Raw genomic sequence first — 26,099 nt, 5'->3', positions numbered from 1 at the left:
CCCCGACGAGCGGAGTAGCGCCAAAATCGAATTTGTCAATTCGAATTAGCGTTAGTGTGGCCGCAATTCGATGTTATTGGCCTCCAGGAGCTATCCCACAGTGCACCATTGTGACCGCTCTGGCCAGCAATCTGAACTCGCATGCACTGGCCAGGTGGACAGGAAAAGCCCCGGGAACATTTGAATTTCATTTCCTGTTTGCACAGCGTGGAGAGCACAGGTGACCACAGAGAGCTCATCAGCACAGGTAACCATGCAGGCTGATAATCGAAAAAGAGCACCAGCATGGACCGTACAGGAGGTACTGGATTTGATCTCTATATGGGGAGAGGATTCAGTGCTAGCTGAACTGCGTTCGAAAAGACGAAATGCCAAAACTTATGAAAAAATTTCCAAGGGCATGATGGAGAGAGGCCACAATAGGGACACAGATCAGTGCCGCGTGAAAGTCAAGGAGCTCAGACAAGCCTATCGAAAAGCAAAGGAGGCAAACGGTCGCTCCGGGTCAGAGCCGCGGACATGCCGCTTCTACGCTGAGCTAAATGCATTTCTAGGGGGGGCCGCCACCACTACCCCACCTCTGACTGTGGATTCCGAGCTGGGGATAATCTCATCAGGTACACCTGATGATTCCGTGGAAGGGGAAGAGGAGGAGGAGGAGGAGGACGAGCTGGCAGAGAGCACCCAGCTCTCCGTTCTCCCCAACAGCCAGGAACTGTTTCTCACCCTGACTGAAGTACCCTCCCAAGCCTCCCAAGCCAGCACCCAAGACCATGACCCCATGGAAGGGACCTCAGGTGAGTTTACCTTTTAAAATAGAAAACATGGTTTAAAAGCAAGCATTTTTAATGATTAATTTGCCCTGAGCACTTGGGATGCATTCGCAGCCAGTACAGCTACTGGAAAAGTCTGTTAACATGTCTGGGGATGGAGCGGAAATCCTCCAGGGACATCTCCATGAAGCTCTCCTGGAGGTACTCCAAAAGCCTTGCCACAAGGTTTCTGGGCAGTGCAGCCTTATTCCGTCCTCCATGGTAGGACACTTGACCACGCCATGCTAGTAGCAAGTAATCTGGTATCATTGCCTGACACAGCCTGGCAGCGTATGGTCCCGGTGTTTGCTGGCATTCAAGCAACATCCGTTCTTTATCTTGCTGTGTAATCCTCAGGAGAGTGATATCGCTTAGGGTAACCTGGTTGAAATAAGGGAATTTAATTAAGGGGACTGAGGTGGCCGTTCCTACTGGGCTGTTTGCCTGTGGCTGAAAAGAAATCCTTCCCTGCATTTAGCCAAGTGCAAGGGGGGGGGGGGAGGATTGGCCCAGAGCTTTTCGCGTTTTGCTAGCAGGGATCTTCCCTGATACCAGCCACGCGGTGGGGGGAGGGAGAAAGCAATCATCCCAGAGAATTCATGGCGGGTGGGGGTGGGGGGGTGTTAGTTTGGTTCCTGCAGGGATCTTCCCTGATACCAGCCACGCGGTGGGGGGAGGGAGAAAGCAATCATCCCAGAGAATTCATGGCGGGTGGGGGGGGGGGGGTGTTAGTTTGGTTCCTGCAGGGATCTTCCCTGATACCAGCCACGCGGTGGGGGGAGGGAGAAAGCAATCATCCCAGAGAATTCATGGCGGGTGGGGGGGGTGGTGGTGTTAGTTTGGTTCCTGCAGGGATCTTCCCTGATACCAGCCACGCGGTGGGGGGAGGGAGAAAGCAATCATCCCAGAGAATTGGATGGGGGGGGGGGGGGTGTTAACCTTCAGCAGCAGAAAACAAGCTAACAGGAAAACTGCAGCACAACGGGCTTTGCTTGGTATGTGGGAAAGCAGGGCGCAGAAGCCTAAAGACAGTGGCTTACCATGGCAGCATGCAAGGTGAATTCTGTTGCCCCGACCTGCGTCTGTGATCTCTAGCAGCAAAGCCACAGGCACTCAATATTAAGAGGCAAAATGCGACCTTGCACAGAAATCACATGTGCTATGTAATGTGAATAGTATACACCGTGAAAGAGTATAAGCATTGTTCTGAAAAATGTATCTTTTAAAAAAATTCTCTCCTTTTTTCACTCCCTCCAGCAGGTGCAAATGTTTCAAGCCTCCCTCCTCCTTCCCGAAGGCTATCCCAGATAAGGCGTCGTAAAAAAAAGACGAGAGAAGAGATGTTTTCCGAAATCATGCAATCCACCAGGAATGAAAGAGCTCATCTGAATGAGTGGAAGGAGACGGTTTGCAAGTATAGGAAAGAAGCCAGTGACCGTGAGGACAGAAGGGACCAACGTGAGGAGAGGAGAGACGCTCGAGATGAGAGGTGGCGGCAGGAAGATCAGAGGAGTCGGGAAGCAACGCTGGGGCTGCTGCGTGAGCAAACAGACATGCTCCGGCGTCTGGTGGAGCTTCAGGAACGGCTGCTGGAGAACAGAGTGCCGCTACAGCCCCTGTATAACCCCCCTACCTCCTCACCATGTTCCATAGCCTCCACACCCAGACGTGTAAGAACACGGGGGGGGAGGCTCCGTACACCCTCCCATTCCACCCCAGTGGACAGCCCAAGCAAAAGGCTGCCATTTTTTTAACCTTTTTTTACTGGGCTTTTCCTTCCCGCAGATCCTCCTCCCAAACCCCACTCAGGTTCTGTGCCGCTACAGCCCCTGTATAACCCCCCTACCTCCTCACCATGTTCCATAGCCTCCACACCCAGACGTGTAAGAACACGGGGGGGGGAGGCTCCGTACACCCTCCCATTCCACCCCAGTGGACAGCCCAAGCAAAAGGCTGCCATTTTCTTAACCTTTTTTTACTGGGCTTTTCCTTCCCGCTGATCCTCCTCCCAAACCCCACTCAGGTTCTCTCCCTCTTTTTATAATCAATTAATAAAGAATAAATGATTTTTAAACAATGGTGACTTTATTTCCTTTGAAAGCAAGCTGGGGGAAGGGGGAGGGTGGGTTCCTTACAGAGAATGAGTCAATAAAGGGGGCGGGTTTTCAGGAAGGATAAACAAACATAAATTTCACACTGTAGCCTGGCCAGTCATGAAACTGGTTTTCAAAGCTTCCCTAATGCGCAGCGCTTCATCGTGTGCTCTTCTAATCGCCCTGGTGTCTGGCTGCGAGTAATCAGCAGCCAGGCGATTTGCCTCAGCCTCCCACCCTGCCATAAAGGTCTCCCCCTTGCTCTCACAGAGATTGTGAAGCACACAGCAAGCTGTAATAACAATGGGGATATTGGTTTGGCTGAGGTCTGAGCGAGTCAATAAGGATCGCCAGCGACCTTTTAAACGGCCAAATGCACATTCTACCACCATTCTGCACTTGCTCAGCCTGTAGTTGAACAACTCCTGACTCCTGTCCAGGCTGCCTGTGTATGGCTTCATGAGCCATGGCATTAAGGGGTAGGCTGGGTCCCCAAGAATAACAATTGGCATTTCAACATCCCCCACGGTTATTTTCTGGTCCGGAAAGTAAGTCCCTTGCTGCAGCCGTTTAAACAGATTGGTGTTCCTGAAGACGCGAGCGTCATGAACCCTTCCCGGCCAGCCCACATGGATGTTGGTGAAACGTCCCTTGTGATCCACAAGTGCTTGCAGCACCATTGAGAAGTACCCCTTGCGGTTTATGTACTGGGTACCCTGGTGCTCCGGTGCCAAGATAGGAATATGGGTTCCATCTATTGCCCCACCACAGTTAGGGAATCCCATTGCAGCAAAGCCATCCACTATGACCTGCACATTTCCCAGAGTCACTACCTTTCGTAGCAGCACCTCCGTGATTGCTTTGGCTACTTGCATCACAGCAGCCCCCACAGTAGATTTGCCCACTCCAAATTGATTCCCGACTGACCGGTAGCTGTCTGGCGTTGCAAGCTTCCACAGGGCTATCGCCACTCGCTTCTCAACTGTGAGGGCTGCTCTCATCTTGGTATTCTGGCGCTTCAGGGCAGGGGAAAGCAAGTCACAAAGTTCCATGAAAGTGCCCTTACGCATGCGAAAGTTTCTCAGCCACTGGGAATCGTCCCACACCTGCAACACTATGCGGTCCCACCAGTCTGTGCTTGTTTCCCGGGCCCAGAATCGGCGTTCCAAGCCTATAACCTGGCCCATTAACATCATAATCTCCAAAGCACCGGGGCCCGCGGTCTCAGAGAATTCTGTGTCCGTGTCCATGTCCTCATCACGCTGGTCGCTGCGCTGCAATCGCCGCCTCCTCCTCCTCCTCGCCTCTTTTTTCTGGTCCTGTGTAAGCATAAACTCCACGAGAAAGCGCGAGGTGTTTATAATGTTCGAGACTGCGTTCTGGAGCACAACGGGATCCATGCTTGATGCAGAATGGAGTCTGCAGAGTTCACTCAGGAAAAAAGGCGCGAAATGGTTGTCTGCCGTTGCTTTCAGGGAGGGAGGGGGAGGCTGTACCCAGAACTACCTGCGACAATGTTTTTTGCCCCATCATGCACTGGGGTCTCAACCCAGAATTCCAAGGGGGGTGGAGACTGCGGGAACTATGGGATAGCTATGTAAAAGCTACCCACAATGCAACGCTCTGGAAATCGATGCTACTATGGTAGCTTGGACGCAAACCACCGAATTAATGGTGCCTAGTGTGGCCGAATACATTCGAATTTATAAAATCGGTTTCCTAAATTCGAATTATATAAATTCGAATTAATCCTGTAGTGTAGACATACCCGGCCTGGTCTACACTACGACTTTAATTCGGATTTAGCTGCCTTAATTCGAATTAACGCTTGACCCGTCCACACAACGAAGCCATTTAATTCGAATTAAAGGGCCCTTTAATTCGATTTCTGTACTCCACCCCGACGAGCGGAGTAGCGCCAAAATCGAATTTGTCAATTCGAATTAGCGTTAGTGTGGCCGCAATTCGATGTTATTGGCCTCCAGGAGCTATCCCACAGTGCACCATTGTGACCGCTCTGGCCAGCAATCTGAACTCGCATGCACTGGCCAGGTGGACAGGAAAAGCCCCGGGAACATTTGAATTTCATTTCCTGTTTGCACAGCGTGGAGAGCACAGGTGACCACAGAGAGCTCATCAGCACAGGTAACCATGCAGGCTGATAATCGAAAAAGAGCACCAGCATGGACCGTACAGGAGGTACTGGATTTGATCTCTATATGGGGAGAGGATTCAGTGCTAGCTGAACTGCGTTCGAAAAGACGAAATGCCTAAACTTATGAAAAAATTTCCAAGGGCATGATGGAGAGAGGCCACAATAGGGACACAGATCAGTGCCGCGTGAAAGTCAAGGAGCTCAGACAAGCCTATCAAAAAGCAAAGGAGGCAAACGGTCGCTCCGGGTCAGAGCCGCGGACATGCCGCTTCTACGCTGAGCTAAATGCATTTCTAGGGGGGGCCGCCACCACTACCCCACCTCTGACTGTGGATTCCGAGATGGGGATAATCTCATCAGGTACACCTGATGATTCCGTGGAAGGGGAAGAGGAGGAGGAGGAGGACGAGCTGGCAGAGAGCACCCAGCTCTCCGTTCTCCCCAACAGCCAGGAACTGTTTCTCACCCTGACTGAAGTACCCTCCCAAGCCTCCCAAGCCAGCACCCAAGACCATGACCCCATGGAAGGGACCTCAGGTGAGTTTACCTTTTAAAATATAAAACATGGTTTAAAAGCAAGCATTTTTAATGATTAATTTGCCCTGAGCACTTGGGATGCATTCGCAGCCAGTACAGCTACTGGAAAAGTCTGTTAACATGTCTGGGGATGGAGCGGAAATCCTCCAGGGACATCTCCATGAAGCTCTCCTGGAGGTACTCCAAAAGCCTTGCCACAAGGTTTCTGGGCAGTGCAGCCTTATTCCGTCCTCCATGGTAGGACACTTGACCACGCCATGCTAGTAGCAAGTAATCTGGTATCATTGCCTGACAGAGCCTGGCAGCGTATGGTCCCGGTGTTTGCTGGCATTCAAGCAACATCCGTTCTTTATCTTGCTGTGTAATCCTCAGGAGAGTGATATCGCTTAGGGTAACCTGGTTGAAATAAGGGAATTTAATTAAGGGGACTGAGGTGGCCGTTCCTACTGGGCTGTTTGCCTGTGGCTGAAAAGAAATCCTTCCCTGCATTTAGCCAAGTGCAAAGGGGGGGGGAGGATTGGCCCAGAGCTTTTCGCGTTTTGCTAGCAGGGATCTTCCCTGATACCAGCCAGGCGGTGGGGGGAGGGAGAAAGCACTCATCCCAGAGAATTCATGGCGGGTGGGTGGGGGGTGGTGTTAGTTTGGTTCCTGCAGGGATCTTCCCTGATACCAGCCACGCGGTGGGGGGAGGGAGAAAGCACTCATCCCAGAGAATTCATGGCGGGTGGGGGGGGGTGGTGTTAGTTTGGTTCCTGCAGGGATCTTCCCTGATACCAGCCACGCGGTGGGGGGAGGGAGAAAGCACTCATCCCAGAGAATTCATGGCGGGTGGGGGGGGGGGGGGGGTGTTAGTTTGGTTCCTGCAGGGATCTTCCCTGATACCAGCCACGCGGTGGGGGGAGGGAGAAAGCACTCATCCCAGAGAATTCATGGCGGGTGGGGGGGGGGTGTTAGTTTGGTTCCTGCAGGGATCTTCCCTGATACCAGCCACGCGGTGGGGGGAGGGAGAAAGCACTCATCCCAGAGAATTGGATGGGGGGGGGGGGTGTTAACCTTCAGCAGCAGAAAACAAGCTAACAGGAAAACTGCAGCACAACGGGCTTTGCTTGGTATGTGGGAAAGCAGGGCGCAGAAGCCTAAAGACAGTGGCTTACCATGGCAGCATGCAAGGTGAATTCTGTTGCCCCGACCTGCGTCTGTGATCTCTAGCAGCAAAGCCACAGGCACTCAATATTAAGAGGCAAAATGCGACCTTGCACAGAAATCACATGTGCTATGTAATGTGAATAGTATACACCGTGAAAGAGTATAAGCATTGTTCTGAAAAATGTATCTTTTAAAAAAATTCTCTCCTTTTTTCACTCCCTCCAGCAGGTGCAAATGTTTCAAGCCTCCCTCCTCCTTCCCGAAGGCTATCCCAGATAAGGCGTCGTAAAAAAAAGACGAGAGAAGAGATGTTTTCCGAAATCATGCAATCCACCAGGAATGAAAGAGCTCATCTGAATGAGTGGAAGGAGACGGTTTGCAAGTATAGGAAAGAAGCCAGTGACCGTGAGGACAGAAGGGACCAACGTGAGGAGAGGAGAGACGCTCGAGATGAGAGGTGGCGGCAGGAAGATCAGAGGAGTCGGGAAGCAACGCTGGGGCTGCTGCGTGAGCAAACAGACATGCTCCGGCGTCTGGTGGAGCTTCAGGAACGGCTGCTGGAGAACAGAGTGCCGCTACAGCCCCTGTATAACCCCCCTACCTCCTCACCATGTTCCATAGCCTCCACACCCAGACGTGTAAGAACACGGGGGGGGAGGCTCCGTACACCCTCCCATTCCACCCCAGTGGACAGCCCAAGCAAAAGGCTGCCATTTTTTTAACCTTTTTTTACTGGGCTTTTCCTTCCTGCAGATCCTCCTCCCAAACCCCACTCAGGTTCTGTGCCGCTACAGCCCCTGTATAACCCCCCTACCTCCTCACCATGTTCCATAGCCTCCACACCCAGACGTGTAAGAACACGGGGGGGGAGGCTCCGTACACCCTCCCATTCCACCCCAGTGGACAGCCCAAGCAAAAGGCTGCCATTTTCTTAACCTTTTTTTACTGGGCTTTTCCTTCCCGCTGATCCTCCTCCCAAACCCCACTCAGGTTCTCTCCCTCTTTTTATAATCAATTAATAAAGAATAAATGATTTTTAAACAATGGTGACTTTATTTCCTTTGAAAGCAAGCTGGGGGAAGGGGGAGGGTGGGTTCCTTACAGAGAATGAGTCAATAAAGGGGGCGGGTTTTCAGGAAGGATAAACAAACATAAATTTCACACTGTAGCCTGGCCAGTCATGAAACTGGTTTTCAAAGCTTCCCTAATGCGCAGCGCTTCATCGTGTGCTCTTCTAATCGCCCTGGTGTCTGGCTGCGAGTAATCAGCAGCCAGGCGATTTGCCTCAGCCTCCCACCCTGCCATAAAGGTCTCCCCCTTGCTCTCACAGAGATTGTGAAGCACACAGCAAGCAGTAATAACAATGGGGATATTGGTTTGGCTGAGGTCTGAGCGAGTCAATAAGGATCGCCAGCGACCTTTTAAACGGCCAAATGCACATTCTACCACCATTCTGCACTTGCTCAGCCTGTAGTTGAACAACTCCTGACTCCTGTCCAGGCTGCCTGTGTATGGCTTCATGAGCCATGGCATTAAGGGGTAGGCTGGGTCCCCAAGAATAACAATTGGCATTTCAACATCCCCCACGGTTATTTTCTGGTCCGGAAAGTAAGTCCCTTGCTGCAGCCGTTTAAACAGATTGGTGTTCCTGAAGACGCGAGCGTCATGAACCCTTCCCGGCCAGCCCACATGGATGTTGGTGAAACGTCCCTTGTGATCCACAAGTGCTTGCAGCACCATTGAGAAGTACCCCTTGCGGTTTATGTACTGGGTACCCTGGTGCTCCGGTGCCAAGATAGGAATATGGGTTCCATCTATTGCCCCACCACAGTTAGGGAATCCCATTGCAGCAAAGCCATCCACTATGACCTGCACATTTCCCAGAGTCACTACCTTTCGTAGCAGCACCTCCGTGATTGCTTTGGCTACTTGCATCACAGCAGCCCCCACAGTAGATTTGCCCACTCCAAATTGATTCCCGACTGACCGGTAGCTGTCTGGCGTTGCAAGCTTCCACAGGGCTATCGCCACTCGCTTCTCAACTGTGAGGGCTGCTCTCATCTTGGTATTCTGGCGCTTCAGGGCAGGGGAAAGCAAGTCACAAAGTTCCATGAAAGTGCCCTTACGCATGCGAAAGTTTCTCAGCCACTGGGAATCGTCCCACACCTGCAACACTATGCGGTCCCACCAGTCTGTGCTTGTTTCCCGGGCCCAGAATCGGCGTTCCAAGCCTATAACCTGGCCCATTAACATCATAATCTCCAAAGCACCGGGGCCCGCGGTCTCAGAGAATTCTGTGTCCGTGTCCATGTCCTCATCACGCTGGTCGCTGCGCTGCAATCGCCGCCTCCTCCTCCTCGCCTCTTTTTTCTGGTCCTGTGTAAGCATAAACTCCACGAGAAAGCGCGAGGTGTTTATAATGTTCAAGACTGCGTTCTGGAGCACAACGGGATCCATGCTTGATGCAGAATGGAGTCTGCAGAGTTCACTCAGGAAAAAAGGCGCGAAATGGTTGTCTGCCGTTGCTTTCAGGGAGGGAGGGGGAGGCTGTACCCAGAACTACCTGCGACAATGTTTTTTGCCCCATCATGCACTGGGGTCTCAACCCAGAATTCCAAGGGGGGTGGAGACTGCGGGAACTATGGGATAGCTATGTAAAAGCTACCCACAATGCAACGCTCTGGAAATCGATGCTACTATGGTAGCTTGGACGCAAACCACCGAATTAATGGTGCCTAGTGTGGCCGAATACATTCGAATTTATAAAATCGGTTTCCTAAATTCGAATTATATAAATTCGAATTAATCCTGTAGTGTAGACATACCCTTTGTTTGCTCCTCTCCACCTCCTCTCCCCTGTCACTTGCCCATTCGGCCAGTAAACAATGATGGGGCCATGGCCCCCTGTCTCCCCCTCCCCCTCCTTCTAGGGCCACGGCTCTGCCTAAGAGTCCTAGGCATTGTTTAACTTGCCTCCCACTGTTCAAAGATAGAGCTAATTAAGGCTATATTAGGAGTCTTTTTGTTTTGTTAAGTGATCACTAGAGCTGAAATCATCTGTTGTGAGACAGCGCTTCTGCCCAGCCTGCTTCAGCAGTGATGTTTCCTCACTAAGCGCTGAAAATCACTGAGAGCTGGGTAGAACCTCAGGAGACTGACCCACCAAGGTCACAGTAGAGAGGCAGGAGGCAGCAGAAGGTGATGGTGTGCATCAGTGATGGCCAGCAGGACGGCCGGTGGACTTAGCGGAGCGTCCAGTGAGGTAGCTGATGCCAAAGCAAGTGCCGGGATGGCAGAGTGAGCAGGATGCCTTCCCCTCCACCCCCAAGGTGGGAGGTGAACTCAAGGTCTTTGCTGACTAAGGACAACAACTGTCAGTGGGGTGTGTTGGAAGGAGAAGGGAGGGGCACTGCCCAACATACTCTGGGGTGGCTGTTTTGCTCATAGTTTTATGTTTATGAATCCTGCTTGCGGTGTTTTCCCAAATTAATGCTGAGCTACTTCCCTCCTTTCATTAAAAGTTTATTTTCTACACTCAGACTTTGTGCTTGTGAGAGGGGAAGTATTACCTCTTGGACGCTCTCAGGGGGTGTGTGGATTTTTCCCAGATAGGTGGGGGCTCGAGTCAGTTCTGTATTGTATTGTTAAGAAGGACCCCTGGATATTGAGCCCAGCCCTTATTGTTGCTGATTTCACCTGGTAGAAGAGTTACATTACAATGGAAAATGATAACACACCATTATAATGGAAGATATTAGGAACCTTTACTAATGGCATCACTACTATGACACCTATTAAATAATTTTTTCAAAGTTACAAATAATATCATTTATGAAACCCTGCACACCCCCCACCTACTCCTCAATAACCATCCTGTCATTGTTAGCTCATTACACAGAATCCATGTCCTACAATAGTTTTATTTTTGTTAATGCTATTTAAAACATTTCCCCACAATTTTCCTCACAGCTTCATGCCATTGTATTATGTGATTTTTTTGCACATTTGAAATCCCTATTTATTTTCATGAAATTAGGTGCAGTGATTATTCTTTTATTTATTTATTTATTTTGCCTTTGCAAATGCAAAAATCCATTTTAATAGGAAAGGGCAAGCACACAACTTTTCAAAAAGCGGTGACAGGCCATCTATGAAACTATGCATTTTGAACATTCTTGGATGAAACAGAAGCTTATTAACTACATATAATATATATTCTATCATGAGCTTTTTGAAGGGGCCCAACCCCCCAGTATCAGGGAGTGCATAAACACACACTCTTTCTTCAGACTAAGTTCTAGAGTATGCATAAAAGAGGTGTTCATTCAGTCATGTACATTGGTATCCAACCATGTGCTCTGCTACCCACAGTGGACATCAACAGGTGCAGGCCCTACAGGATGCACCATAAAACCGCTCCTAGTCTTGTCCTAACAAGGATCACTTCTCTTTTTAATGTGTAGCCAAAACATTGCTGAAGTGACCTGGGCTCTCTGGGCACTGCACACACAGGCACATGAGTGAATATGAGCAGTTAATGTAATAGGCAGAGGAAATTATTTTTTTCAATTAAGTCCCTGGTAAGCACTCAGGCCTGCATGCATAATGGAATGTGGCTGTCATGGGAAAAGAAGTGGTGTCAGGGGAATTTCAGTCCTGCAGGCGTTCAAATAGGATTGGGAATTCCATGGTGTTTTTCTCACAGACCCATTTGTTGGGATTGAAGCACTTCTCAGCCTGAATACCAGTCACATGGAAAACTGCACAGGTGGAGTTGCTGCTGCTGACCTCTTTCATATGAAACCTAAGGGAGGAAAAAATAGAATTGTAAAACAAAGACTGCGGTACTGCCCTGTCTTTGAGAAGCACAAAAATTCTCCAAGTTGCCACCAGCGTCTGGGACAAACTGTATTGGGATGGCTGTATTATTGGGACATCTACCAGGCAAACGGACTTAGTTTAATGATGAAAGTGAATTATAGTGGCTGGTGCTTAGTTGGGACAGTGTTAGCATAATTGTTAATACTCAGCGTTGCCATCCCCAAGCACTCAGAAATCATGAACCACAATCATGAGATATTTTAAAAGCGTAATACATCTTGTGTTCTTTTATTTGTCAGATGGTTTTGAGCCTATGCAGTGTTGGTGCAGCTGTGTCAGTCCCAGGATATTAGAAAGACAAGGTGGGTGAGGTAATATCTTTTATTGGACCAACTTCTATTGGTGAGAAAGACATGCTTTCAAGCCTGCACAGAGCAATTCTTCTTTGAAAATATTACCTCTGTGAACCTTAAGGGCTCAAGGTTTTCTCTGAAACCATGAGGGGCTTAAAAATGACTTGGGGCTTTTTATAAAAAACACACACACATAAACACCAGATATTGTGATACTTGTGCTTCATGAAATAGTACAGTTCTTACTTGGCAAAATCCCCACTGACATCAATGGCGGTTTTGCTTGAAGAAGAACTGACTAAAGATGGGAAAGCAAGATTTGGCCCATCATAAATACTATTAAATGCAGTTAAATATTTAGTTCTCGGAAGAACATAGTTTATACCAACTTATGGGAAAATTCCATTGGCAATATTATGTATTTACAACATAAATACAACTTTACATAGTATTTAATTGATGTTACAAAATCTTCCTCTTTGACTGAGCCTTTCCTCTATAACAAGAAAGATACAACACTATCTTCTGCCTTTCTTCTCCAGGCACAGACTCAGGTGGTTGCTAGTGAAGTAAGGACCCAGGCCTCAAGAGACAGGTCCTATGCTTTGAGAGGAAGGATGGACCAGTGGTTGGGATGCCAACCTGGCATTTGGAAGACCTGGAGTCAATTAGCCTTTTTGCCACAGGCTTCCTGTGTGACCTTGGACAAGTCACTTATTCTCTTTGCTTCAGTTACCCAGCTGTAACATGGGGGCCATATAAATACTTTAGAAAGTAGCTGCATAAACATGACAATTGATTTTCTTTTTAACACTTTTCTAATAGTAAAAAGAAAACATACATTTTTGGCAGTAATACATCTCCAGTCACCCACATCCATCTATTGTTCTCCTTAGTTAGTCCAAGCCAGCTGTAGCCACGTGCTTTCGTCAGCATGGTTGTTATAAAGTTCTGGAGAAGATACAATGCAAGCCCTGTACCATGTATACTTATGGCACTATGCAAATACATCATGACAACAACAGTAATAAAGAAACAGGGTGTCAGGGCAATATGGGAGTGTGAACGAAGTTGTTCAAGGAGGGGAAAGCCTCTGGTGTATGTGTAGCTATGAAACTGTGATACCTTTGTTTTCTATGTTAACAGTTCTGAAGTTTTCTGCCTGTGTGCAGAGACAGCTCCTCTCTTGTTCTCAGAGTTGTTATAGATTGTTAGAGAAGAGAAACCCACAATCTACTCTGTCGGAGATTTTACTTTGCTTTGTTCTTATTGTTTTCCATAACCTAAAATAAAAATCACTCCAAATTAAAGTATAGAGTTGCAGTTTGTGCATAAAAATATAGCACAGCCATCATAGCAGGGACATTTTTATGCGAGTGGAGAAGGGTTTGGACTGGAGGGAGAGAGGAGATGCTTCTAAAAGGAAAGAAGTTTTAACTGACTCCTGGTCTGTAGTCTTGTTTTTACATCTTATGAAAAAAGATGGTCCCTCCATCAGAATGGTAACACTGAGCTGGGGCATTGGTACAGTACTGACTCAGTACTACCACTTAGTAAATTACCAACAACAAATCCATGGGCACCCAGTCTCCCATCCAAGTGCTAACCCATCATAACCTCATCCAGTTTATAAGAGATGACAAGAGCATAGCTAGGTGATATAACACACCTGAACATGATGTCTTAATGCACAAGGGCAGATAGATAGTGGTCTAATGCATTTCTTGTTCTGCAAGTTAATAAACTGAGGGAAAAGCGATTTTCAGATATTTGTCTTGGACATCGAAGGAACCCCTTCACCCTGATAAATACATATTGCTGACTTCACTCCATTAGAAGTGTGAACCAGTTGTTTCCTCACCTTCTCCTCCTCGCTGTCGATCACAGCCAGGCTAGATGTCTGGGAGCTGCAGAACTTCTCACTATCACTCCAGGTTTTCTTCTCCTCAGAGAAGTAGTAGCATTTCCTCTCATGCAGAACCCATCTGAATGGGCAGTACTCACATGGGGCATGTTCTACAGAGTAAAGAAAGAGATCAACAGAGCATCTCCTGGTGACATCTCTCTCTCCTATCATTCCATCCCTTTGTTTATCCTCTTCTAAACTGTTTCTCTCTTTAGTACACCGTTCTTGCCTCCAGGACAGTAATGATTATACACTTTTTCTGAGACTGTAAACTCTTCAGATCTGGGACTTTCCACCTCAATTTGTACAGCACGTAGCTCATTGGGGCCCAATTCCAATTTGGCATCTGGACACTACCATAAGATAAATAACTATGGTAAAAGGGAGTGTGACTCAAGAAGTGGTTACCTGCTTTCCTGCTCCCTTCCTTTCCACATAGGTTTTCTTTTAATTTGGCCAGCATCATTGAAGCATTTACATGGAGTTCTTTGGATGAATTTTGGGCATTATCAGGACAGCTGAAACCTGAGTGTAGGGGAAAAAATACATGGAAAATATACTTTCCTGTCTGTATTACAGGCAGAGCACACAAAATATCTATAGTTAAGGCTGCAAATCTCTCATTCTAAAATGTTATTTTCAGATGCTTATAACTGTCATTTTTATTTTTGGGGATGAAAATATGTACATTTCTTCTTAGCTTGGGATCATTTTTTTCCCTTTCTTATTTTGAAAGTTTCAGGAAAAGTGTTTCAGCTTTCTTCAAAATGAAGAGAATGATAAAAATGCACTTTCCCCATTATATTTTTTTAAAGTGAGACCTTTTTAGAGCAGCTCATATACCTCAGCAGGAGGCAGTAGGAACCCGAAAGAAAATTTAGGATATTCCCTAGAGAAAAAATGTGCATTGAATGAGACAGGAATAGTGTGGGAAAACATGTGATAAAGTAATTAGAGACTTATCATAATGCATACATACAAGGAGGCAGAGTTAAGACTAACCTTCTTTTAATGTAAATTTTCTATTTTTTCCCCAAAATAAAAAATCCAAACACATTCCATCATGTGGTAGTGATGCATACTGAATGAAACAGGAGTTCAGGGGAGAAAAACAGAACATGACTGTTAAAGACTAGCATCATGTCTACACACCAGGGGGCAGAATTAAAGTTGTGACGGCAACCTTAAGCATATCCAGCTTTGGGGTGTTTTGGATTGCCATCTTAACGTTCTTTTACATGTCTTCTCCCTGTTCAATCTGTTGCACACAAATGGCTAAATTCAAAGTTGGTGCTGAATGAAACAACAGTTTTGAATTTACAATAGGACTCACAACAAGTGGCAGACCATCTAGAGAGGTGTGTAACATAATAGTTCATGTAGGGGACTAGCATGGAGACTAACACAGTAGGGCTTCTCTCCAGATTGGTAAGGACTCACTGCCATACCCACAGTCTTTTTTATGCAGCTTTATTATCCAAATGTAACCCAGAATTTGATATTCCTGCGTGTTAGCCCAGAACTTGTCAGTACTGCAAGTCAGCCATTTTGTGTGTTCAGCCACTGCTAGCTGAAACCCAAACATCACATAGCTGGGAATAATTTTTAGGACCCTGAGAGGCAAGGTGGTGCAGCTGTATGTTTGCAGTTCCGCTAATCGGAATGGGAGGATGGAACAAGGAGTTAATGTACTGTGAAAATAGAAGGAATGTTTGGACAGCCGACCTTAGTTTTAAGTGTTTCTGACACCTCTGACATGTAAGTTTTATTGTTGCCATGACTAGAAATGCTTTGATGATAAGAAATAATGAGTAGCTTGCTAAAAGTAGGGGTTACTAGGGTGACCCACTAGGAGTTGCTAGGTGTTATGTGCTTTGTTTAAAGTTAGATATAAAAGATTAGGTGAAAGAATATACTTGGGAGCTGTCAAGGAAGCTTTTCTTTGGGCAAGGATCTGACACCTAAGTTCCCTGGCAGCTAGATGAAAGGAGGGCCCCTGGAAGGCTGGCTGTTGATTCCTCAAAACCATCTTAAACTTTGGTAAATATAAAGGTTTAGGATGCTCTGAACCTACTGCTACAGCATATGTGTGTGTGTGTGCACACATGCACCTGAGACCTAATAAAAAAGTAAAGTGCTTTTAGGTAAAAGCACTCTAGTTTGAACCAATCATTTATCAGATTGAAGAGCTGTGTCCCCGTGGATTTATTCCTGACAGTGCCTGGAGAGAAACAGTTAAGTTACCACTGCTTTGGGTTCTGAAAATCCTGCATAACACAAGCTTAGGTCAAATCAACAGAAACACAGTTTTGAAACTCACCCTGGGCTACAGCCACCAGAAATATTTCCTCTTTTAGTTCTCAGGTTTCTTCTGCCTACCCTCCCAGGGGACTCTAGCAGTCCTGCTGCTTGGGTTTCCCTGCCTCTGTTCCCAGGGAGCAGGCAGTGAGAGCCACATGGCTACTCGCTACCCCTTTCCTGACTGGTTCCTAGCCTGACTCATCCAGACTGCCTCTCACCAAGCCCAAGTGCCCTCTTTTAGAGCTCAGCTGGGGTCAACTGACCAGCACAGGTGCACTGGCCTTGCTCTCTTTTAAAGGGCCAGTGTCACTATGTGACAGTCTAAGGAGAGCACACCTTAATGGAAAGGAGCATAGTCAATAAGGACACATTTAGAGCTGGTATAAGAAGGTATTTTACTACTAGTATTATATAATGAATAATGGGATGTGGCTATTTAGTGCACCAGTTTTTGTTAGTGTCAATATTATTACATTAAAACCAAAAAATTAGTTAGGTTGCTAAACTTCATTTAGGTTGCAAAAGCAAGCACTTGAATGTTAGGAAATGCCAGATTTAAGGTTGCCTATTCAATCCCCATTCTGCCTCCTTGTGTGTCCATCCTGGGCACTGAATGAAGCAGGGATTCTGTGAAAAAAGGCTGTGATCATGTAATTAAAGACTATATCATAATACATATGCACAAAGGAGAAGAATTAAGATTTCACAAGCAACTGTAAATCTGGCACTTCCCAACTTTTAAGTGCTTGGCTTTGCCACCTAAATAACTTTCTTTTAAGGTCATTTTGTTATAGGTAGATTCCTATTTTTATTAAAGAAAAGGTTAAAAACAAACTTTATTATATGCCACTGTAGAAACCCCTCCTCCTATATGCACCTCAAGATTTTAGCACCAAAACACAGACTACTAGCACTTGAGCTACAGGAATAGCTACATTAGCTGGTAGCAGAAGGTGTGAGACTAGGTCACTGGGACCATGTGCTGGGTCTGTGGTGTAGATGAGAGAAGCCTGGCTTGGGGTGCTCTCCCTCTCACTCCACACCAGAAGTTGGGAGAGTTCCTCTGTGGTGCCCCCAGAGGGGAGGATGGACAACTGGGAGTGAAGAACCTGACTTTGCCCCTTTTACTGCCCTGGCAGATCCCATGCATTCCTGGGAGCAGTGTGTGTTGCTGCTGCTATGGCAGTGGGGGCCCAGTTCTTTACCTTGTTCATGTTCAGTCATTGTTTGAGCACAATGCCAAAATTCTCCTGAGGAACAAAAATGAGAGGAGGAAAATGGCTACCGAATTCCAAAGCCCTGCTGCAAACAATGGAGGTCTGACAGCTGCTCAAAGAAAGCTCGCCAGAATTTTTTATAATGGAAAGTGTTAGGGATCACTACCAAATCCCTCTCTAAAGTCTGTTTAGCACCAGATTCCCACCATGACATAAACAATGACTGAAATGCAGGCACAGATCCAAAGTCATGTCTACAGATATCATCACTATTCTCAGGGATAATACACACATTTGCCATATGTCCTTCGCTACTGAACCGAGTCTGTGGTCTTCTTGGGCAGTTTGATTGAGGCCTGCTGCGTCAGCTATCTGCATAGAGCTGGTGCAACACACAGAGAACACAGGTGCAGAAAATCCGGGGCGCCAGAACAGGGGGCCAGGGGGCCATGGCCGCATCCCTTTTAAAAGCGGGAGGGGTATGCCCTCCCACTTTTTACAGGCCATAAGGGCGAGCGACAGCTGGAGGAGGACATGGAGAGGAGTGAGCGGGAGGCAGGGTCTTGCGGGGAAGAGGTGATACAGGACTGGGGCCTTGGGAGAACAGACGGCATGGGGGCAGGGTCTCAGGGGAAGGGGTGGTGTGAGGACAGGGGCTTAGGGAGAAGGGGAGGCATGAGGGTTGGCCCCAGGGGTAATGGGCAGCATGAGGGAGGGGACTCAGGGAGAAGGGGCAGCATCAGATCTTGGGGGGAAGGGGAGGTGCGAAGGCAGGAGAGGAGGGGTACAGGGGCGGCGTGGGATGGCAGCACCACAGTTTGGGTGCTGGCAGTCCCCCCCAATTTTAGGGAGCTTCCATCGCCCTCTGCAGCCAACAACTAACAACATGTATGAGTTAGAAATATTGGTAGAGGAGGATGGAAAAAAGAACAAAAAGTTACTACTGCTGATGGCTTACAGAAAATAATTACCAAGAATATAATTAAATCCACTCCCTAAGCAAGACTCAGATTTACCCAATACAGAATCAGCAGCAAAATTTATTTATTTCACCCCATATCTTTAAAAATTATTTAAAGATAATGAATTAGAACAAATGCTGTGGAATTAACAACAACCTAGGGAACTTAATTCATCTTCTTTGAAGCTGGCTGTTCTTTGGGAAGTAGCAGACCAAACTCTTCCTCTTTATTAAGAATAGACTTACTATAAATCTTTCCCAGTCACCAAGTTAAGGTATTTTAAGGGACACCTCAAAGTGATACAGAAACTTTATTACAAATGTAACCCTTCTGCCAATGGCGTCGGCAACAAAAAGGACCAGGTCCTTCTTTCTAGGGGATTCTCTAGAATTTGCTTAACTTAGGGTCAATCCCCCACCCAGTATCTGGGAACGTATCACTACTTCTGGCACCTTTGGTAGGCAAATCAGTACCCATTTGCAAGCACATTCAACAGAGGTTTAATCTTTATTGGGGAAAGGAAAGGGACAGAACAGGAAACTACCTCCTAAGGATGCACGATTTACCATCCCGAACAATTGGACCCTGAGTGGGTAATGCAGGTTTCTACCGCCCTGCGCCGCCCCTCCCCCCAACAGTGGATCCCCAACTTCCCTGCTCATAGTTTGTGGTTCCAGGACTCCCAGCAAAATCAGGGCCACTGTTTCTTAGGAAGCTCTGGGCTCTAGCACCTCTCCTGCTAGAATGATTTCAGCAGCAAGAACAGGGAGGCCGCACTAGAGTCTTTAGGTCAGTGTAGACTGATGCTGTAAATTCCTCTGCTCCCACCATAGTCCATACAACTGCTCACAATTTGTTGCTCTCCTCCTGGAGGCTATAGGTGGGCCCAACTACTACTTTGCATAGCTCACTGGTGGCCAGGTGACTGGAACTGCTGCTGGGCTCTGTCCTCTGCTTACCACTACTACTAAGCTATGACCACATAAGGCAATTGCAACTCTCAGCTCTTTTAGATACAAGGGGAGCCCCAAAGTCCCTAACTATGCAAAAATGTATGCATGCCCTGCAAATAAACCACAAACGTGCAGTTTCTCTTTTCTTGAAAGGGAGGACTGTCTATTCTAGGGCCTCTTACCCAACCTCGGCAACCATCAGTAGTTATCAGGGTTACCCTGAACCCAGTCATTGTTCAGGCCTTGCCTAGGTGCTTCCCAACAGGATGCTCTCTAAAATATTGGCTCCAAGTATAAAATTTAGCTAAATAATACCCCAGTGTCCCCAAACTATCCGCAATTAATATGTAAATGGGGTACTGCATCATTGAGTTGACTCTCCTTGCTCTCCAGCAGATGCCAGCAAAGAACATAGTTGATGTTTAATTGAGCTACCTGCCTCACTCAGTCAACTCCCCTTGCCTCCAGCAGATGCCTGCAGAGAGCTCACTCAGTTACCTCTATTCTCTCATAGGCATCAGGGCACAGGCCTTACACAACGCCACATTACTACTAGTGACAATGCTGGGGAGTTGAAAGGTAATTTTAACACAATTGGATGATATTGAATCTCCTACTATAATGGCCCGGGAAAGTATATTCAGCACATTTTCAAGATAGAACAAATAAACCATAGGATAAAATGAATCCAACAGGGTGGGCGTGATTCTGCACAGTACAAATTAGTGTTGTGCACAAGGTAAAAGATAATGGGCAGGGAGTGAAGAGGAACCAAATCTATCATTAACGGGCAGGCTGCTGGGTAGTCACCAAATTATTTCTGCCTAACAGCAGGAGTTAGGCCTAAGAAGAACACACAGGTAGACACCCAAATAGCACATATGGAGTATACTAGAGCCTTTTCTACTCATATACACCCATTCTTCACCTGCCCATACTCCATCTTTCTTTTACCCAGCACTTTTGTGAAAAATATGTGTGTACACAGGGGGCTGAGACTTATTACCCCTCAGTGCTGAAAGACTATTCTTACAGCTTAACCTTACTTTGTGCCAACAGGTCACATTTGGGTACACAAGAGAGATCTAAAGATCATTTAGTTCCATAGGATGTAGAGTTACAATCTTGCACACCCTGCTGCATCGTGCAGCACAAGAACTTACAGAATCAAGGGCTGGGTGTTATCCAGACAGTGATGGCACTCACCCTGCATAGACAAGAAGATCAATGCATGCAGCAGACTCAGTGCAATAATTCCCAGGACTAGAGTAACATAGAGCCAGCCTGAACACTGAAAGCCAGGGCCTGCAAATAATAAAGAAATGTTTGGATTTTAATAGAAAGAAGCTGCTGCAATACAGATGCCATGTTGCCATGGGGGAGTGGGAGAACAGAAAGCACCACACAGATGCCAGCTTCCTGCACAGAGACCCTGGGATACACAAGAGAGACCTAAGGATCCTTTGGAGGTCTTTCCTCCTGCATGGTCCACAGGGCCTCATAAGGGAAAGACCCCTTGAAGAGAATGTCCAGCTGAAATGCTGTGGCTGAGATTTTCAAGGCTGACAAGGCAATTTAGCCATGTAACTCACTTTATAAAAATGGGAGTTGCCTGGGTATATCTACTAGTTGGCTTTGAAAGTCTCCGCCTGTGATCCCAACCCACAGAGTTTCCTTTGGACATTTCCCTGCTTCTCTGGGATTTTTCCTGGGACTGTGTGACAAGCAGTAAAGACATGTTGGGGTCCTCATAATCCTCATGCATACCCAGCCAAGTTGCTTTAATAAAAGGAGTTGCCCTCAGACTGGTTTCTGGAACAGGAGTGCTCCTGGAGAGGCTAGGACCCAGGGGAATTCCTTGGGATTTGAGACAGGACACCAGGATCCCTTTGGAGCCTGAGTCTCTAACAGCAGTCATGCTGCAGTATGAAGAAAGGGGCTTATAAAGAGTAGCCAGCCTCCAAGGGGAAAAGGCTGCTAGAATGAATCTGTCTTCATTTCCCCCAGAAAGTTTGAGGTGTCTAGACCCTAGGCAGGGCCGGCTCCAGGCACCAGCCGACCAAGCACGTGCTTGGGGCAGCACCTTGGGGCAGGGCGGCGCTCGATTTTTTATTTTTAATTTTTGGATTCGGCGGCGCGGCGCTCGGAGGGGGGGCGGGGGCTTTGGGCGGCGTGGTGCTCGGGGGGGCGGGGGCTTCAGGCGGCGTGGTGCTCAGAGGGGGGGCGGGGGCTTCGGGCGGCGTGGTGCTCAGAGGTGGGGCGGGGGCTTCGGGCGGCGTGGTGCTTGGAGGGGGGGGGCGGGGGCTTTGGGCGGTGTGGTCCTTGTGGGGCAGGGCTTCGGGCAGCATGGTGCTTGGGGGGGCGGGGCTTCGGGTTGCGTGGTGCTGGGGGGGCGGGGATTTCTGCGGCGCTTGCGGAGGGGGGGGGGTATGACGGGGCGGCGCTCCTCTTTTTTGCCTGGGGCGGCAAAAAAGTTAGAGCCGGCCCTGACCCTAGGCTACGAGCCTGTAGTGGGTTGTGCTGGGGCACGGACCTAGCCTCATAGTGGCTGACTGGGGATAAAATGAATAACATAAATTTATATTTTATTCTAATAAATAATCCTAATTTAGTCTCATATGCTCATCTCTGGGATAGACAAATTTTACTCAGAAAGCTCCTTCACCTTGTAGAAGCAGGTCAGAAAACTAAACATTTTCTCAGTGAAATACTCACCTACAATGGGATCCCACACCATCTGGAAACTGCTTGTATTTGCAGTTAAAATTATACTATGTGAAGATAATTACAAAACATAGCAATCCTGCAGCCTTAACTCATGCAAAGCTCATGAACTTGGGTTGTGCACTGGAGCCTTCAACAGCGACGGAATCCGCCCCCGCCCAGTCTGCAGAGCAGCAGCAGAGCTACTTTGTGGTTGTTACTGCAGCCTCAGGTGGGTCTGCAGGAGCCCCTGTAGACACAGATACTTACACACACGAATAGTGAGTGTGAGAGGGAGATCTATGGCTGTGTGACTTCACCAGCCCTGTCCCCCGACACATTCCAAAACTTCCCTCCACTCTGATGCCCCCATGAAGTTGTGCTCCATGCTCCACTAGGTGCAGACACTTTACACACTCTCTCAGACTCCTATCCCCCACTGCCCTGTGGCACTGGATACATTCTGCCATGTTTCAGGGCCATCTGTGCATGCAAAGATGGTTCAGGATTTCCCCTTGCGTAAAGACTTCAAATTAAAATGAAATGAAGTTTCCCCAGATGAAATGAAGTTGAACTAAATGTATATCTCTGCAGAGTTACCAGAGGGGGAAGTCTCTGATGGGCTATCCAAGTTCTGAGGCCTTTGCAGGACTGCATACGTGTTCCTGTCTCCTGAAAGAAGAAACAATGCTGATAACTATAATGATTTTAATGATTAAAAAGAGTTAGAAGCTGGTTTGCGATACTCAAAGGAGACACTTGTGCCCCCATCTCCAATATTCTGGAGCTACTCTTTTAGGAAACAATCTTGCCAGGCTCTGCTGATACCATCTGGATTTATGGATCTGATACATTTACCCATGGTACATTTTCAGATCCATGAAAGTTGGTTTGCTATTATTCATTTTATCCTAGTCACCCACAATGTGGCATGAAAGGGTTTTATCATTTATAGTTTCACAAATGTCCAGCCCCCAGCTCCAAATAAAAATGAAAAATAATATGACTAAGATTTTCATAAATAGGAGTCTAATGTTAGGTTTTTAAAACTGTATTTATGCACCTCAACAACAGTGGCACCAATTCAGATATTTCTTGGGGGGAAAACTTTTTGATCTGACCCCCGAATGCTCCCTCACCCCACCACACACATGCACCCCCAAATGCCCTGCCAACCCCACATATACCCCAACAGCCCTTCCCCAGCCCCCACTTATCCTGACTGCACCCACACACACCCCAGCAGCCCTGACATACATTGTGCTTGCTGCAACCCCCAACATCTCAGCCCCACTGGCCACAGCTCCTATCATTTGCCACTCCCCTGCAACATCTCAGCCCCAATTCCTACCACCCCAATATCCCTCATTCACCCCCATCCCCTCACCCACCACCCTCAGAACCCTCCTGGCCACTCACCAGCACCCCCAGTTCAACGCTTCGCTCCTGTCCTGGGCTGGCGCAGCAACTCCCGATCCTGGCTGTCCACCCCACACACAGACAGTGCTTAATTTGTAATGAAAGAGGAGCTGGGGCTCAAGCAATTAGATGCCAGAGCTCAAACAATTTTTTTACTTTCATAACTGACATGGCAAGTCCAGAGATGCTGGGGCTATGAACTGCCAAGCCTAGAGGTGCCAGGGCTCAGCCTGGGTGAGCCTGGGCACAAATTAAGCACTGCACATGGCCCTGTGCTACTCAAGTTTGGCCCGGTCCTGAGATGGGGGCCCTGAATACATGCACCAAGTACATACTGGTTAATCTGGGCCTGCAGATAGTAGCCTTTTTCTGGAACTTTGAGCAAGTGCAAAAACCTTGTAGTGTGGGGAGCATTCCCCAGTGACTGCTAATTGGTGCCACTGCCTAGAAAGTGGCCTCATTTTCAATAGTGCTTATCACTCAGTAGCTGTTGCTAAAGTCAATGGCAGCTGCAGGGAGCTAAGCTCTTTTGAAAATGAGGTCACTTACTTAGATGCCTAAATATAGAATTAGGCCTGGAATTTCCAAAGGAGCCTTAAGTGTCCTTCTCCCACTGACATTTAATAGGAGTAGGGTGCACAAATCCCATAGGCCACCCTGAAAACCCGAGTTAGAGACCCTAACTTTACACTTCTATTTTTGAAAATCTTGTCCCATATGTACAGTGACTATCACACACTAAAATACATCAACACAAGGGAAATGTCATATTTCAAATGCTATCATTAATATTCATAATAAAATAATCTCAGTGCTGGATTTTTTTTAAAGCTATACAGTTGGTGCTTTGTTGATTATTACAAGGAGAAGGATATTGAAAGACCTTTTAACATTGTGCTATTATTAAATCCCCCTGGTTAAAAACTAATATTAAAAAGAAACAAACAATTTTATTCATTTAGTGCCTTTAGCTGCCGTTAGTGTCTTTTTGGCTAGAAATATGGATACGCAACACTGAATTTGAATACAATATTGGAGCTTAACAAACTAATCCAAAGCACTGGAGATTGCTCTTGACTTCAGCCGTGATCTCAGATCAAAGTGGCCATTATGGTCAGAAAAGTTGTTGTGTTTGTAATTTTTTAACCTTAGTTGAAAAGTGATTTTCAATCCGTTACTAGAAATGCTGGGTAGCTCTATAGTTTTGGCTCCAAATGTATTGCTGCTACTTACCACAGTCTCATGTGGATCTGAAATTATTTAACTATGCAGTACTTCTAATAACAAAACAAAACCCCCTTTTAACAAATCATGAAAGCTTTTTAATTTTTGCCTTCATAAAAAAATAGTATTAAGATGTTCTTTACCTGAATGTGAAGTTGGAGACTCTCTCGCCTTTGGTAAAATCTTTAAGTCTACGTATATGATCTTGTTCGCCATTTTTGATTAGTCTCTTCTGAGTTTTGAAAGCAAACTGGTTTCATGGGGTTGAGGGATGTATCTATGCTGCGCCTGCCTACCCCCCACCCCACTTACTGCTATAGCTCTAGAGAAGGGTCATTCTTTTAAAAGGAAGGAAACTGTCATACATCTTTCATATGTGGCTTCATAGAGTCTAGCTAGTCATTCTATTTAATTTTTGATTCCACGCATTAGCAAGTTCTTATGAAAAGGAGTATACAACTCACAAACAAACAACCCAAAATCAATCACTCGATCAATCAAACAAACAAACAAAACCATTACGATATCTAGCTTTCTAATATATAGCAGATTTGAAGCCCCCTTCTTGAATTCCTCAGATCAAAACCAACCTGCCTGACATTTCTCACTCGCAATCTCTGGCCACAAGGAGTGGTTGGGTTTTTGAGAGTATACACATTTTCACATGAATCAAGATGTTTTAGAGAGACAAGATAAATCCTAAACCCCATTGAAGTGAATGGGAGTTTTGCCATTGACTTCAATGGGCCCAGGATTTCACTTGTGGAATTTACAGTACTGAGATTTATCACATTCTGAAAGATTTTTTTTAGTTTTTGAAATATCTCCAAGATGTTTTTGACTTGAATCTCTAGAGTTGTTTAACGCATCTGTCCTCCACGAGACCTAGGGCTCTGGGGTATTTTAGGGGAGATACTTAATTTTGGAGTAAAGGCTCTTATTCTGAACTCCTTTATGGAATTTCTAAGATCTTACCATTTTTATAACCACCTGCTACTATTCACTCCTACTGAGGATTTTTGCACAGACGGAAAGAGGGCAAAGAGTTGAGAGAGAACGAGGGTGCACACCAGGAATTCAGAACCCTTGCCAGAATCTCATTTAGGTCTCTGTCAAGTTCCTCTATATCTTTCTGGGTTATCAATGTTATCCAAAAAACAGGTGACAACAGGTTTGATGGGCAAGAAAATGTTATTTTCACAAAGACAATTTTCAAAGTAGAACTGCATTTTAAAGGAATTTTAGTCAGTGGGTTAATATTGACAATATTAAGTGATGATTTCTGAATTCTTATTTGCTTACATTACAGTTCTTTTGCAAAACAGTTTAAGGAGGGGACTATTCAGAAAGTGTTGTTGAAGGTGAACAGTACTTTAGTGCTTATTTATGATATATAAAGACATCTTTATACTTATTTTTAATTTTTTCCTGTTATGTTAAAGTCCTTCAGCAAAGAAAGGTATCTGAAGACCTAAAATTTCTAATGTAAAAAATCAG

At 46.6% G+C, this 26,099-nt stretch overlaps 1 protein-coding gene across 1 annotated transcript; it reads right to left on the bottom strand.

The window, feature by feature from the left end:
- Positions 1-11,393: 11,393 nt before the first annotated feature.
- LOC135875565 (NKG2-D type II integral membrane protein-like) lies at positions 11,394-24,818 on the bottom strand. The gene is made up of 7 exons (XM_065400465.1): positions 24,746-24,818; positions 22,560-22,631; positions 20,463-20,561; positions 14,232-14,348; positions 13,779-13,933; positions 12,759-12,868; positions 11,394-11,547 (listed from the first exon to the last, which is right to left on the bottom strand). The coding sequence occupies exons 1-7, from the start codon at positions 24,816-24,818 to the stop codon at positions 11,394-11,396; spliced, it is 780 nt and encodes a 259-aa protein (XP_065256537.1).
- Positions 24,819-26,099: the final 1,281 nt, after the last annotated feature.

This window comes from Emys orbicularis, chromosome 1 (genome assembly GCF_028017835.1).
Source record: "Emys orbicularis isolate rEmyOrb1 chromosome 1, rEmyOrb1.hap1, whole genome shotgun sequence".
Taxonomy (NCBI): Eukaryota; Metazoa; Chordata; order Testudines; family Emydidae; genus Emys; species Emys orbicularis.
The sequence above is the reverse complement of the archived record's forward strand: the minus strand, read 5'-3'. Positions and strand labels throughout refer to the sequence as shown.

Excerpts from the sequence above, each read along its gene's own strand:
- LOC135875565 (XM_065400465.1), bottom strand. The coding sequence starts at position 24,818 with ATGGCGAACAAGATCATATACGTAGACTTAAAGATTTTACCAAAGGCG. Across the intron at positions 13,934-14,231 it reads GGAAGGGAGCAGGAAAGCAG|AACATGCCCCATGTGAGTAC; the intron begins GTAACCACTTCT and ends TTTACTCTGTAG. Across the intron at positions 12,869-13,778 it reads TCGACAGCGAGGAGGAGAAG|AACTTTATAACAACCATGCT; the intron begins GTGAGGAAACAA and ends TATCTTCTCCAG.